At 31.7% G+C, this 16,223-nt stretch overlaps 1 protein-coding gene across 1 annotated transcript; it reads left to right on the top strand.

The window, feature by feature from the left end:
- Positions 1–1,927: 1,927 nt before the first annotated feature.
- Positions 1,928–4,577, top strand: LOC111289372 (protein RGF1 INDUCIBLE TRANSCRIPTION FACTOR 1-like). Its single transcript, XM_089767493.1, has 4 exons — positions 1,928–2,095; positions 2,273–2,470; positions 3,247–3,462; positions 3,878–4,577. Exons 1-4 carry the CDS (start codon positions 2,093–2,095, stop codon positions 4,127–4,129), a joined length of 669 nt encoding a protein of 222 aa, XP_089623619.1. The 5' UTR covers positions 1,928–2,092; the 3' UTR covers positions 4,130–4,577.
- The last annotated feature ends 11,646 nt before the right edge of the window (positions 4,578–16,223 follow it).

Below are 16,223 nucleotides of genomic sequence, written 5' to 3'. Positions count from 1 at the left end.
ATCAAATATAAATTTTATTGTTATTATTTGTTCCAGACCAAAGTAAAACGAACAATTTTAAGCTTTTAATCTACTAAGATATAAGAAACAATAACAAAGAATTATAAGATGATGTCTAGATTGAGTTTAACATGTGTGATATGTATGATATTAAGTTTGAATTTTGGACAAAAGTCTTAGAGAAAAAAAAAATTGAAGTCTTGTTATTAATGTCAATTTCAACCCCTCTACTTTTAACATAGTTATATAAATGTAAACTTAATCTACTTGAATTGCAAGTATAATGAAAAAGAAACAATTTGGCAATTTAGTAGAATAGTATGCCATTTGGAAGCTGGGATCACTAATGGTTCATGAATTTGGTATTCTATCAACTCAATGGTAAACTTGAATAAATTCCGATGCTATAGCCTATAATGATTGATGGGATCGCTTAGTCATGTACCTAAATCTTTATATTATTCAAGCACAATTTACATGTGATTTTTCGTGGTAAATTTAGTCCTTAATTCTCCAATAAAAAAAATTAACTCCTTTCTTAAATTCTAGCCATAACCTTATTTGAATGAGTCCATTTTATTCCTCTTTCTTCATAAAATTTTTAATGCTAATTTGATTGGGGTGATTTATATAAATGAAAATAAATCATTATAGTAAAAAAAAAAAAAAAAAGGAAATGTAGATATTATTCTTAGAAGAACTTGAGTGAATTTTAGAAAAAAAATTGTAAATTTTGATGATCGAACCTAATTTTACAAGAATCTACATCATAAGAAAAACTGTTTTTTTAATTATAATATCATGCAATAATTCTCAAGCTGTTTATATGTAGACTAAATAAAGTTAAGTAGGTAAAACTTATGAAAATTTTAATTAAAAATTATTCAATAAAAATTTTAATAAAAAATATAAACTAATAAATTAATAAAATTTAATGAGAATATCAATGATACATGAAAAATATTAAAAATGTAGTTTATAATATAAATTTTATTAATATTTATTCAATAATAAAAATTATATCAAAATTTTCACTAAAAATACATAGATAAAAAGTATCAAAATTTATTAATTTTAAAAAAATTTACACATTTGATTTATGTAATAAACTTTTTTAATCTACTAATTTTGATTTTTAATTTTAATTTTGGTTTAATCAATTTTAAAATACTAACTTCACCTAAAAAATTTTATCTAAAATTTTTCCATTAAATGCATAGTTTTGTTTTCTAATAAGAGATATGGCCGGCCAAAACCAAAATCCATGCTATTATTTAAGGCCAAACTTGATACCAACCTCGTTTCATCCCTAATCTAAATTCCTAAGCTTTCTCATGAATTTGGTTTTTCCCCAATCAATTTGTCTTCATTTGTTATTTATTTTATCTAACTTCCTCTTCTTCTTTTTTTTCTTTTTATAGAAATTTTGTGATATATAATCAATAAAAGGAAATTAGACAAACCAAAACTGATAAAATTTTCAAAAAATAAAAAATAAGACAAAATAAATTAATAAAAAAAATCACTCAAAAGTATTGATACAAAGAACTTGGACATGACAATAAGCAAAATTCAACATACTTGATGTTAATTCACTATTAAAAATATTACCATATCTGTCCTTCCATCACATGAAAAAAAAAAAATACAATGCACAATTAAAATTAATTACCTCACCGATAATGACTGTCAATTAAGGAATTAAATAATCAAATTACTTTAGAAAATAAAAAATAAAATAAAATGATAAGACCAAAGAGAGAGAGAGAGTGAACATGTAAGGCAGAAAGGGAAATAAAAAGGAAAGAAGGAGGTTGGTTCCTTGCACTCAACGCATCTCTCTCTCACCGAGAGCTTAGCTTCGGATTTAGGTTCGGGTGTAGACTTTGTGTAGATAAGAACGACCTCATCCCTTCTAAAATTTTTTATTTCTCTCTTTCTCGCCGCCTATGCTTCGCTTCTCTCTCTAAAATCTCACTCAAACAAAAAACAGAGCATACTCTTGAGTTTTTCTCTTTTCAATCAGTTCAAGCTGGCGATCGAAAATCAAGAATCCACTGTTCGTGAAATCAAGCCCAAGAACAGAAGAATAATGGTATTTCCATTCCCAAGAAAACTCCTTTTTTCCTCATTGTTCTGTTTCCTATCTTTCTTTAATTTGCTTTTTTTTTTTTCCAGCTTTTTTCGCTTTTTTTCTTGGTTTTTTGATCTGGGTATTTATTAAATTGTGTGTTAATGAAATGGTGTTTAATGTCTTTGGTGTCTTTGATAGGGAGCTGGTGGACCTGATGAAGAAGACAACAGGTGGCCTCCATGGCTGAAACCTTTGTTAAGAGAACATTTCTTTGTTCAATGCAAGCATCATGTCGATTCTCACAAGAGTGAATGCAATATGTACTGCTTAGATTGTATGAATGGCGCTCTCTGCTCATTCTGTCTAGCTTATCACAGGGATCATCGTTGTATTCAGGTTCAATACTTTCCTTTCAAATTCGCATTCCCTCTTTTATTTTTTTAATCTATTCTTTTTCATCTTGGTTTGGTTTCTACTTTTTGGTTCATTTTTGTCAACAAATACTACTAATTACTATTTTACCGTTTTTTCATTCGAAATTTGTGTCATTTCCTTTTATGGGATAAGGAGAATCCTGTTATTTAAATCCCTTTTCCGGTATTCAGGTTTCCAATTCTGGGATTCTGTGCTCTGTCTTTTCTTGATCGAGTTTGTTTTCAATTTTAATTTAAAAAACATTTCTTTAAAGCTCTCCTCTGCTAAAAGTTTACTTCTTTTTGTTCTGTTTTTCTAAAATGTACTAAAACGATTAGAACTTTTCTCTCAGTCCTGCGTAGTTGTTTGTATTTTTACAAACCTCCATATTTCTTGTTTCACACATTTTATCAGCATCCAAGCAGGCATTGACTCAATTTTCATGGCTCTTCCTCTGTTTTGTAAAAAGGCATTTTTAGCATAATAAAAAAAGAATCCTCCTTTTCTTCTAAACAATGGTAGTTTTCCGATCTAATTACTAATCCCATTAAAATTCCTCAATTTTGTCCTTCGTTTCTAATAACAAAGCCAATTGTATTTCTCGTGAATGAGTTCAATCTGATTTTGCATTACTTGACAGATAAGACTATATAACTCATGAAATTCTCATGGGATTTGTCTATTATTTCTCGTTCATTACAAAAATTCCTCATTTATTTCAATTTGCTAATGTGATTTACTCTGTTTTCTTTTGACAGATCAGGAGGTCTTCATACCATGATGTGATAAGGGTATCTGAGATACAGAAATACCTCGACATATCTGGAGTTCAAACTTATGTTATTAACAGTGCTAAGGTTGTTTTCATCAATGAGAGGCCACAGCCAAGGCCTGGAAAAGGTGTCACAAACACCTGTGAGGTCTGTGACCGAAGCCTCGTGGATTCCTTCCGCTTCTGCTCCCTTGGTTGCAAGGTAAAACCTATGTTCTTCTACAATTTTTTTTCAACTTAATTTTCTTGGTAGTCAATGGTGCTGTTTGGTTGCTGATAAACTGTATGATCTTTGAAGGTTTAAGTTTTCCAAGCAAAAACCAAAATGGTCAAATTAGATTAATTTCGTTTGGTGAAATTATGTTGACTTTTATTTCATTGCGTTGGGAAGTAGCCAGGAGAGGCAATGTGAAACAATAGTGTTTCTCAAGAATTTATCTAATTCAAATGGGTTTTTTCTTGGTTGTTCATTATTCAATTTTTAATTGTCCTTGAAATCAACGATAATGCAGTTTAATTTGTTTCGACCCCAAAGAGCCATGAACAAGTTTGAATGTGTTTTTGGTCAAATTCTGATTGCTGTAAATTTCTAATCCAATTTGGTAATTGACCAGCAGATTGTTGGCACATCAAAGAATTTCCAGAAGAAGAAGAGGCACTTGGCCATGGCATCAGACTCCGAGGATTCATACAGCAGCAGTAGCCATGGAAAGCTGAAGAACAACAATAAAGAAAACAACAATAACAACAAAGTGCAGAGCTTCATTCCTTCAACCCCCCCTCCGACTTCGGTTAATTACCGAACTGCCAAACGTAGAAAGGGCATTCCCCACCGATCCCCAATGGGAGGACTAATCATAGAATATTAGCCATAGCCATAGTGCTTTCTCCCCTTTCTTCTCAAGTCAAAATATATTTTACCCTACTTTTGCCCGATAGATACAAAGCCATCGTCACAATGCCCTATGGAAAAAGCCGGCATTGTCACTCCCCCAACCCACCTCCAGTATCTTGTAAATAGAAGCAGCAAAACAAATAATAGAAACATAAGACCCCATATGTTAAGGACTTGAATGCTACTCTTTTTTTTTTTCAGTTTTTATAAGATAAAATAGGGTGGCTTGCGTTTGTAGGGTGATTATACGTAAGTTTTTTTTTTTTTTTGCCATATATTAATGGGGAATCAAAGATGTAAATTGGGTTTTTCTGGTTTTAGGTAAAAGGGTAGTGAAAAAAAATGTACTCCCTTATTATAGGAGAAGGGAAGGGATGTTTGTATAAGGAATGAAATAATAAGATTTTACTTTGTATGTTGTATGATTGATTGCCGTCCATTTTTGGAAGGTTTTTGTGTTCTTTTTGGTTATGAATGGCGGTGATTGTCTTCCAAAACTTCCCGGTCCCGTTTATGGTGTTGGGGTGTGTGGCACGTGTGAAATGGGGTTTTCAATTTTTAGGGATGTTTAGTTTCGCACGTGTCCAATGTGCAATGGTTGTTGGGTTTGGGTGTCTTGATTCCTCGAATCATTAAGTAGGTCAGCCGCCCCTTGGCGGACTGTGTTTTTCTTTTCATTTTTTTTGTTTGTGAAGTGTCAGAAAGGCGGTTCGGTTTTTGGTTTTTGGTTTCTTAGCGTAGTGGGTTTTTTCCTTCTCCATACATTGTGGGCCCCCAAACTGTGGTTCAGTCGTGACCGTTGATCTTGTTACAGTGTTGAGTATGCTTCGATGATGGGCTCTGAAAGAGTTGAAGACATGAATTTACGATTTAGTAAGTTGGGGGTGGGCCCTCACAAATTGAATATTTGGTGATTATTGTGACCACATGTCAGTAGCGTCTGCGGTTAACTTTTATAAGGATATTAATGGCTGGCATTTGATGTATGGTATGACGTCGGGGCAGTAGTGGATTTTTCGTGCCATTTTTGCATTTAATAATTTATAAATCTGTCAACACTATTGATTAAGTTTATCTAATATTGGGATCGATCTTTATTATTAAAAATAAATTACATAAAATTATCTTATAATTTAAGACAATGTTCAAATAATTTTTAAAACAATTCAAATCATAAAATGATTTTATGTAATTTATCTTATTGTTAAACGATTTATAAATTTACTAATTACTCCAATCAAAAGAGAAAAATGAAAACACGTTGGTAATTCGAGATTAGGAGAAGAAAAAGATACAGAACAAGGTTCGGCTGTCCCCTGAAAGAGCTGCAAAACCTGTGAGTTCAGGGCAGTTAAAGGCCTGTAGTTGTTCTTTTCTACCGCCCATTTTTTCCTTTGACTGGCTTTTTCACGTTCACAAAAATTTGAAAAAAAAAAGTGTAAATAATAAAAATAAGTAAATATCTGCAAAGTGTCATAAAATTTACGTGGTTAAAACTCTGTTTGACACGTGACTCTTCCATGCGGTGCACCTGCGTTAGCACTCACACACTTTTCTTTAAAAGAAATAAAATTTTTTTTCTTTGATTCGAATATTTCACATATTTTTAGTGACGATTTGTATAAAATAAAACTACTGGTAACGAAAATTAAAATTAAATTTTATAAAATGAAGTATTAACTTTGACCCCTAAATTTAAAAAAACATGATGATATAAAATATTTGTTGATTGTTTCATAATTTCAGTCTCAAATAATTGTGCTTCTTATATGATATATAATTATTAGATAAATTTAAATTTAATTAATTAATTGATTGATTCATAAATGATATATCATACTTTAATAAATTATTATCACATCAAGAAGAGTAAAAGTTACAGCACTAACACTAGTATTTTTCAACAAATAAATGATTATGGAGGCATCAAAATTCAAATCTTAAGATATATGGAACCTTTCATCCTATGTTTTGATTTAGTTGTCACACTCTCAAATTTGGTAGTTTTGCCAAACTGTTAGCCACCTTCGCTGGAATCGAAGGTACAATGCTTTTAAGTTTATGACAGAAATTCAAATATTCATTCTCCAACTTGGCCAGTAGGTCCTCCCCACTTCCCAATCAGCTAATCTAATTGTTTAATGGCATATTAATATGGCACGAGCTATGTTAGTGTTAAGTTTACTAATCTCTTCTTTCTCCTTATGCAACAACATTGCTCTGGCCAGATAATATTAATGGAAGATCATGCATTTTGGTGCCGGAACTGAACCGGCAGTCTCGTAGTATTGTTTGCACTTGAAGGCTTACTGTGATTTCCACTTGGCAGCCTTGGCTGATCTTGTGGTTCAGACCATGTGACATAAACCCATGATTAAAATCATATGAAACTGCTGTTTATGCACTAAAAACATGCAGTCCATTTCCAATGGACCTTTTCTATGTAACTGACCATCAAAAGAAAAGATATAACCTAACCTCATAATTGATTAGAATCAAATCATTATTTAGAAAATGGAGCCTCTTAACCCAAAATCATACCGAATGTATATAAAGAATAAATCGACAAATTAGCAAGCTTCATTCATGATCTGATGAAGCAAAAGAATCAAATTTATAATTAATTTCATCTTAATTCATAGATATATATATATATATATATATATGTTTTAGTGGCTTTCGTAGTGCTGGCCTCGTAGGATATCACGATTAGGAAGCTTGAAAAGGAAGTGGCGAACGGGGATACCACTCAGGCTATCTTTTTGAATTAATTCGATCGATGTTGCCTTTGATATGAAATGCCCATCACTCGCCCCTCCCCCCCCCCCCCCTTTTTTTTTTATGCTTCAAAAAATAAAGAAATAGTCGCGAAAATAACTTCCTAAACCTTCTATGGTATACATAAGAAATGCATGATCTATGATGCTATACATTATGCATTTTGATTTTGCACCCTTTCATCACTTGCCTTCAATGCAATAAAATACACATGAAATCGGGTGTTCCTATAAGTGAATATGGAGATATGGACCCCTATCTTAATCAATTTGCCTAAGCCATGACGTCATTTAGTTTACTAACCCTTATTTGATGTAGAGAAGATAGGCATCTATCATTCTTATCGTGCCCACACTATGATGATGACGATGATCTTATTTTATATTTTTTGTCATCTCCCAATTTTGGGTCGATAAGCATCCTATTCATTCATATTGATTGGTTCATTTTTGTCCTTTTTCAGTTCAACAAAATATTACTTCATTTTCTCTAGAAAACAATAATACCGAACATGTTATAGATATATATAAGTATATATATCTTAGTTCAGCTGACATTGATATGCATTACTTTGCTGACTACTATACGTTTGTGATTTTTTTGGGTGCCATTTAATTCAAATATCTGAATTTTGTACTTTTAAAATGTTCTGTAGCAAGTAGTAATTAACCTAAGTGAAAATCTCCCCAAGTTGTTTTGTCAGTCTTTCATTCAATATTATTGGAGATTACAGGTTAGTCGAATCTATCTAATAAATCAGTAATCAATGGAAAAAGCGAGAAACCGTTATTTGAATCAAAATTATTGAAGATATGCTTCTGAAAGAAATAAATTGAAAAAATAAACATTGCTGAAAGAGAAGTGGACCGGGTTCAGTTAAGGCATGACAAAACGAAAGATCTCTTGAACTTTGATTATTAGAATTAAAAATTATAGAAATCGATTTTGTCCGACTCTATTGATAATAATAACAATAATAATAATAATAATAATAATAATAATATATTTTTAAAATAATTATTAATTATTAAAAAAAAGAAAAAAAGAAAGAGAAAATATAAAAAAAAAAACAAAAAGTAGGGTGGCTGGTGTACGGCATTGCTGTTGCCCCTGACCAGCCATCCTACAGCCTATCACCACCACCTTACAGCTCACTCTCCTACTCGACCAACCCCCTGTCCAGCCCCCTATCCAGCCACTAGACCAGACAACCATCCTACAGCCACCCTGCCACCACATGTTCCCTTTTGAACTCCTTAAAAACTTCAAATTTCTTTCATTTGATCGGTTCTCTCGGACACGAAGGGCTTACCCTTCATCACTGCCCAGCCCCCCTTTCAATAAGCTCAGTCCTATACTAGCACCCCAGTCCAAGCCTCCCACAAAGCTTCCTACTCATCAGAAAATAAAAAAAAAAAACCCAAGCCAGACCACAAAAAAAAAAAAAAACAGAAAAAAAAAACAAAAAAAAGACAAATATAGTCCTCATCGCAGGGAGGAACTCAGCGCTAAGGCTGCCTACAAAAGCAAAAATCACGTCAGTCTTGTTTCAACAAAAAAAAATAAAAACAGAAACTTTAAGTCTCGATCTACGTTGATCGTGACTGTTTCTAGTAAAACGGACGCCAGATCTAGGAAGAGCGCATAGAAGAGCGCTTCTGGGAGCATTATTGAAAATTTTCAACCACCGACGACCACCAGCAACCCCGTCGACGGTGACCCAAGTGGCAACCGATGCGACGGTCCGACGATCGAACGGCCGGAGCCTGGAGCTCTCCCCTAGAGCTCTCTCTCTCTCTTTTTTTTTTCTGAAACAGAAAATAATGAACCAAAAAAAAAATCTTTAGTTATATATAGGAAAGCAAAACTCAAAACGATATCATTTAGGGAAAGACCCAAAACGACGTCGTTTTAACCAAGGAGGATCCGTGTGTGAACCTGGATCCAACCTGAGATCCGTGCAAATTGACCCACCAACCCGCTTCAGCCAACCTTGAACCGATCCAGATGAATCGTCAGTGAACCGATCTGAACACTGGACTGCCCGAACCACTGACTGAATAGCAAAATCGGTCAAGATCGATGTTGACTGGACCGTTGACTGGTCCAGTTCAGGTAAAAATTTTTTTTTATATTATTATTTTTGTTATTTTAAGTTTGTTTTATTTATTCTTGCATGATAAATTTTTAAATTTGTTAGAATAAATGTTTCATTGTTTTAATAATAATAAAAATGAAAACGATTAAAATATATATTAAAAATGTTCAAAAAAAATATTTATTATTATTATTATTTTTTCTGTTTAGATGTTGGAGGGAGTAAAAAAATATTTTTTTAAAGAAATAGTTTCGCCTAGATGTTGGAAAATTATTATTAATAAATTTTCAAAAGAAAAAGAATTTTTTAATTAATTTTCAAAAATCACTAAAATCGAACTTGCTTCGAAAATTCGCTTAGATATTGGAGATTTTTAGAGATGTTCGTATTTTCTTAAAAATGAAACCTTAAACACTATTTTTTAATTTTCAAAATCCTCGGTTTCTAAAACCCCCCCTAAAATCCAAAACCCTTTAAAATCCAAAACCCTTTAAAATCCAAAATCTTAAAAATCCTAAGGACACGTGTGAAAATTTCATTTGAAGCAATTTATTCCTGAATGTCGTCTAGATGATGGGGTATTTAAAAAATTTTACTTCGTTAAGTCTTTTCACACGATTTCTTAATTCGCATTAATAATAAGATTAATAAATAAAAAGTATGATAGTAAATTAAGATCTTAAATATAAACAGTCGCACCTAAGCTCTGTCTAGATGTTGGAGAGTTGTGGTAGTCTCATTATACTTAAGAATCTAACATTAAAATTGCATCTCATCCTACATAACATTCATTAGCATGCATACGTTAGCATGTTATTATTAGTAATTACTTGCACTATTCTGTCTTTAATTTTTATTTACTACTTGTGATAAAATATTTTATAATAAAAAAAAGAATAATACTTTTAAAAAATTGTTATATTACAAAATAAAATAAAAATAACATTCTGAAAGAAATAATTCTTGGTACTCTGCCTAGATGTTGGAGAGTCACCAACAATTTTCTATAAGGAGTATTATTTCATTTTAAGGATTGTTGTGTAAAATCTTAAGCGAAAAAAGTTATTTTAAATTCTACCTAGATGTTGGATAATTTTAAGATAATTCTTTAACTTAAAGATTTTTTCAATATTTCTAAATAAAAATTTTAGCAAAAATATTTTTTAAAAACGAAGAGAATTAGTATTAAATTTCAAGTCAAAACCATTTTTATCCAACACCCAAAATAGCGCATAATTAAATGGTACCAATTTATGGGCGTTGTGGGGGTGCTAATCCTTCCCCACACGTAATCGACTCTCGGACCAACCTAATTTTCGTAGACTAAAATTTATCTTTTTGATAAACTTTAAACCCGTTTTTATAGTTTTATTAAAAAGATAAACTTTTAGGTGACCAATCACACCCTAACAAAGATTGGTGGCGACTCCCTTATTTATTTTGATTTTAAAACTCTTTTACGTTTGGCGATCTTAAAATCGTTACAACAGCCTAACGACTCCACTGGAGACTTGTTTGAGAGTCAGGCCAAAATTTTAATTATGCACTATTGATAATGGTTGGATTTAATTGATTTTATTTGATATTTAATTTAATTTCTTTTATTTTATTTTTTGAAAACATTCATGTTAATAAATAAAATAAATTATGTGTTAGTTATTACTTCATTTTGATTTTGTTTTTAGTTATGATTTATTCATGTTATTTTGATCAATACATTACTTTGCACACACTTTGTATATTCACTCGCATGCATGAGCTTTATACCTAGGTTCCATTCTTTTTAGGAGAAAGTGAAGTAGCTACGCTCTCGTGAGGTGATAACCTTCGTATTTGCTAGCAAAACACTTCCACTCAGATTGAACTTTTTTCATTAATAACTCATAATGAGTGAGGATCGAGGAACCTTACTAGTCTATTATAGGCGATGATGTGAGGAATAGTCTAAGAACCTTTAGACATATAAATCTTAACCTAGCACATCGTGAGTCATAAGAAGCCTGCCTAGGATAGAGCCATGCCACTTTTTTAGAAAATTACCAAAATTTAAGACATTATACGTTATATTATTTTGTCGTATGGTTATTATATCATTTTCTTTGTTTGTTTTGAATTCTTGAGTCATTTTATTTTATTTTATTTTATTGATTGTGTGCATTATATTTGAATATGTGATATTTATTTTGGGTTAATCATTGAAAAAAAAAGAAAAAAAAGATAAAAGAACATTTCTAAAGATTAAGAATTTTTCTTAAATTCTTTGTTTATTTGCCAAATAAAGACTAATTTTCAAGCCTTATTTCCTTCTTTTTTCCTTCTCAAAACAAAAAATTTCATATTTTATTTCATCTTTCGCATTTCATACATCATACATGTATCTCATCTTATGCCCATTCTAATAGGATAATACGTGCATTCCATCCCATCCATATCAATAGGTAGCACACGTATTTTACTTCATGTACATGCATCCCATGCACTTTTTGATAAATAGTGCATGCATTCTATTTCGTTACGTATCTTAAGGCAATGTTTATTTTATTAAGTCGGCACAACACATGCATTGCATTTCATACATACATATCTTATACATATAGTAGGTCCATGCATTTCATACAAGTATGTTGCATTAGTCATAAGAATACATCTCACCATTCATGTAAATATGTCATCACCTTTCATGCATATAGATTTATGAATAATAGGGTCGTATGGAACATACATTGCATTTCATATCCCACCTTTCTTGTAACATAACATTGCATTTTTTTGCATACACATTCATGGTTGATGAAAATTTTTATTTGGGTCTTTGTACATATAAAAATCTATTGTCATAAATATATATGCATTTCGTAAGATTCTCATATTCATGTATTCATAAACATACTTTGTGTATTTTTATTTTTGCAATATTCATTCAATAAGGGTAATAGTCTAAAATTTTTGGTCTAAGTCCAAAAATAAAATGTCTGTCTTGGTAGAAATTAGAATGGCAAAAATGAGAGATCAATTTGAAGCAAGGATTAGTGCTTTGGAGTTGAATTAAGAGGAATTATGGCTTGAACTTCGAGAGATGAAACGATAAATGACTCAATTGATAGAAATGGTTAAAGGTGGTGGTGGAGTTGAGTTTGTTCTTCTTCAAGGATCGTTGTCACTTTTAATTCCATCAAGTTAAGATCAATCAGCTTCTTTTAGTTCTAGCACTCTTTCAGAGCATATTAAGGCATTAGATGATTTGAACAGTGATCGAAGTTTAGGCGAACTCAAGAGAGGAATGGGTGAACTAACCACGTAAATGACTGAGCTCAAGAGTTTGATTTCCAATAAAGAGTCACCTGGCTTCAAACAACCATCACCAATTATCTCAAGTCCTAACCCGTTCCTAAATCTTCCTTATGACTACTTCCAACCTCATTTCCAAGCACCTAGGATTAAGCCCCCCAAGTGTCATGCAACCTTCAAAATTTTCACACTTGAATTCACGTCTTACACCTTACATTTCAGAATCGCTTGTTCAGCATGCTATCCAATCATCACTTTATTAGCCCAATTTTTAACCCAGAGTTTCTTAATTCACCTCGAGACTAACTATATCAGTACCTTTTCAACAAAGCAAACTAACTATAGGACGAAAAAACTCTAGCAACACCAAAGAAAAAGCCCCTATTAATCTAATACCCATGTCCTACACAGAGTTATACCTGCTACTCCTAAGGAATTACCTTATTGCCCCTATCTCTGCTGAACCTCACAAATCACCTTTTCTTAAATGGTATAACCCTAATGTCTAATGTGAATACCATTTTGGTATTGTGGGCCATTCTCTGAAAGACTGCACAGCTTTGAAACATAGGGTACAGAGATTGATGAAAGTCGAATATCTGAGTTTTGATGCCAAGATAAAGCCAGTTATTCATGAGAACCCTTTTTTGATCCATGTCGAAATAGTAGACAGTGCTGCAGGCAATAGTAAAGTTGGTCAGAATGATGAATAAAAACTTTTTAAGCAAAGAGTGGTCCTCCCTAGTAATCATAGTCAACTATTTTTTAGGTGAAACAAAAGGAAGTGGAGCAGGTCTGACACTTTTTGGCCCTAGTCCTAGAATGGTTTATGATGTGTAAACTTGATACTTTTGAAATGAATGACAACTTTTTTTTGCCTAAATTTTTATGAATTGATACCTCCGTCCACCTTTAATAATTGGAGCCAGTGAAAAAGAGTGAAAGTTGTGAATATACTTTCATCAAACTTTTGAAGAGAAAAGAATGTCTTTAGATAATCCAGCCAGAATATATGATGAAACTTGAGTTTCCCCTTTCTTAATAATAATAAAATTTAGCTTGCACATCATGCATCATCTGTTTGAATTTATGTTTTTCATGCTAGTTAAAGATAAAAGATGATAATTATGAATATGATTTTGTTAAACCTTCAAAGCCAAAATATTTTTGATAATAAAATTCATGTTGTGCATTTCTAACTTCTGATAATTAATAAAAGGTTCAAGGATAGCTATCTTAGGAAATGAGGTCAGTTCAGTCTGTACATTTATAGCACTCGAGTCTATACCAGAGTCATAAAAAATGAAGACGTGAATCAAATTGACAGAGTAGAAAAAGCTCAAGGAGAGATCAATGAAACAGTCACAAGAATACAATAGAACATGAATAGACAACTGGTAGAATTAAAACAGATGATAGTGAAAGTGACAAAAGAAAAAAGAGTTATTGAAAAGTACAAAATAAGGAAAGAAACAACTGCTGAGATACCATTGTATCCATCTGGATTCATATATGTTTAAGATCCCCATGCGGCATAAGCACCTCTAACAACTCATCAACCTTTTATTGGCCATTTTGCCAAGTTACCGATAGTTCAAACAAATGTTAATCCTGGGCATACTCTTCACGACTTCACTACTGTACCTAATATGGTTGATCATAAAGAATTGAAGAAATTAAAAAGAATGCCAGATCCATCAGAAGATATAATGATGAAAGATAAGTATGATCTGTTGGAAGGGAGATTGAAAGCAATTGAAAGCCATGATGTGTACGAGAATATTGGCACCAGTGAACTTAGTCTAGTACCTGATCTTGTTATACCATCAAAATTCAAAGCCCTAAGTTTTGAGAAGTACGATGGAACGAAATGCTCTTTAACACATATTATCATGTACTGTCGAAAGATAATAGGCTACACTCATGATGATAAATTATTGATTAATTACTTTCAAAATAGTCTCACTAGACCTGCAGTAAGATGGTATGCTCATTAGATCAAAGTAAGATTTGCTATTGAAATAAATTGACTAAGGTTTTTCTAGCATAATACAAGCATACTGAAGATATGGTACCAAATAAATTGTCCTTGCATAACATGAAGAAAAGATCAACTGAAATATTCAAAGAATATGCATATAGATGGAAAGACATAGTAGCCCAAGTACAACTACCCTTGTCAAAGAAAAAAATTACTATTCTGTTTGTCAATTCTTTGGACACTCTCTATTATGAAAGAATGATTGGAAATATCTTCAAAAACTTTTTGAACATGGTAATTTCTGATGAAATTATAGAAAATACAATCAATAGTGACAGGATTAAGTTAAAAGATGCCACATATGTTAAAAAAAAGTACATCAAAATCACAAAATAAAAGAAAGGTGCAAGCAACACAATGAAGAGGTATCTACCTAATAGCTTTATCTCGTACAATCTTTATCTTGCTTATCAACCTCATCACCCTACCATAAGTTATATCAAAACCCATATCTTTGCCAACCAAGCCAGCATTTGAGCTTTTCAACAAACTCTCATCCTCAAGTGATCATTCATGATCTTGTTCTTACATTTGAATCCATCACCTGACCGACAAAGAATCGAAAGAGACCAAATAATGATAAAAAAAAATTATCCATCCTTATTTCTCACGTTTTACCTTTGCTAATAAAAGGTCGATATCTCACTCATGTGCCTCTGAAAACAACACTAAATCCATCAGCAAGGAGTTACAATCCTAATGCCAAGTGTGATTACCATATGGGGGTAATTGGCCACTCAACTAAAAAATACAAGCAATTGAAAGAAAATGTTGAAGATCTTATCAAGAATGGTATTCTGACTCCAGAGGTAATAGAATAATGAAAGTTGTTAACTCCATACAATTGTCAAATGTGAGAAGTTGAGATGAATATAGAGGTTTCGAGTTTTGAAAATCAGGATAGGATGATATTTTGTATTGTATATGTATGACATGTGCATTATGTCTCTAAAAGTTATCTAACTTATTTTGGAAGAATTGAACACTTTGGATCTTTTTCATGAAATTTTCTCTTTATGCATTTGTTTGAATAAAAGTCCCACATAAGTAACTTTAAAAAAAAAAAAAGTTTTTTTTTGCAATAAAAATGAAATGATTCTTACAGGAAATAGTGATCAAATACCTCCACACCTTTTCAAATACTTTCATGTCCTTAATCACTTAAATGATTGGACCCATTAACCATAACCTTTCAGAGAATGTGAGTTTGAGTTCAGACCTTAAAGGATCGATAATTTTCTATTGGGCAAATAACAAAAAAGATTAATTTTGAAAGTTTGTTTTGAATTTCAAAAATTAGATACTGTTTCAAATTTTTAATTGATAATTCAATGTGTGTCAAAATTTTACTATGACCATAGATACAAAAACACTTGAGCCTTTTTCTTAAATAACCTTTGTTCCATGTCTTAAGGCAAATTGAGAAAAAGAAAAAAAAATCTTTTTCTATCTAAGACAATTTATTTCATACCTTTATACCTTTTTTCTTCCTTTCATCAAGAAAATACCAAAAAATTTTGAAGCCCAAAGAGCTTTTTTAAACTATGCGATCGATCTTATACGACTTGATCGTCATTAAAACTTTGAGTAAAAAAGGATGGGACATAAAAAAAATAAAAAAAAGTAAAAAAAAAGAGAAAAAAAATAAAAAGGACATATTCAATGATTTGCTTTTCTAGCCAAGTGATCATGTTTGAAATGATGAATGACCATCTTTCTCTATCCTTCTCGTACATAAAAATTATCCATTAGCTACCCATTTGAGCCTATTAAATTTTTTGTTTCAAAATAAACCCTAGCCAAGGATCATTTTCTACATTAGGGGGCAAAATTAGGATACATTCAAGATTAACTTCAAGAAAA

Source organism: Durio zibethinus, chromosome 11 (assembly GCF_047325235.1).
Source record: "Durio zibethinus cultivar Kanyao isolate XHJ-2024 chromosome 11, ASM4732523v1, whole genome shotgun sequence".
In the NCBI taxonomy this organism is placed as follows: domain Eukaryota; kingdom Viridiplantae; phylum Streptophyta; class Magnoliopsida; order Malvales; family Malvaceae; genus Durio; species Durio zibethinus.
The sequence above is the reverse complement of the archived record's forward strand: the minus strand, read 5'-3'. Positions and strand labels throughout refer to the sequence as shown.

Bases quoted from the DNA above. Each gene is read 5' to 3' on its own strand.
- LOC111289372 (XM_089767493.1), top strand. The intron at 2,471-3,246 runs GTTCAATACTTT...TTCTTTTGACAG, and splicing joins GGGATCATCGTTGTATTCAG to ATCAGGAGGTCTTCATACCA. The intron at 3,463-3,877 runs GTAAAACCTATG...ATTGACCAGCAG, and splicing joins TCTGCTCCCTTGGTTGCAAG to ATTGTTGGCACATCAAAGAA.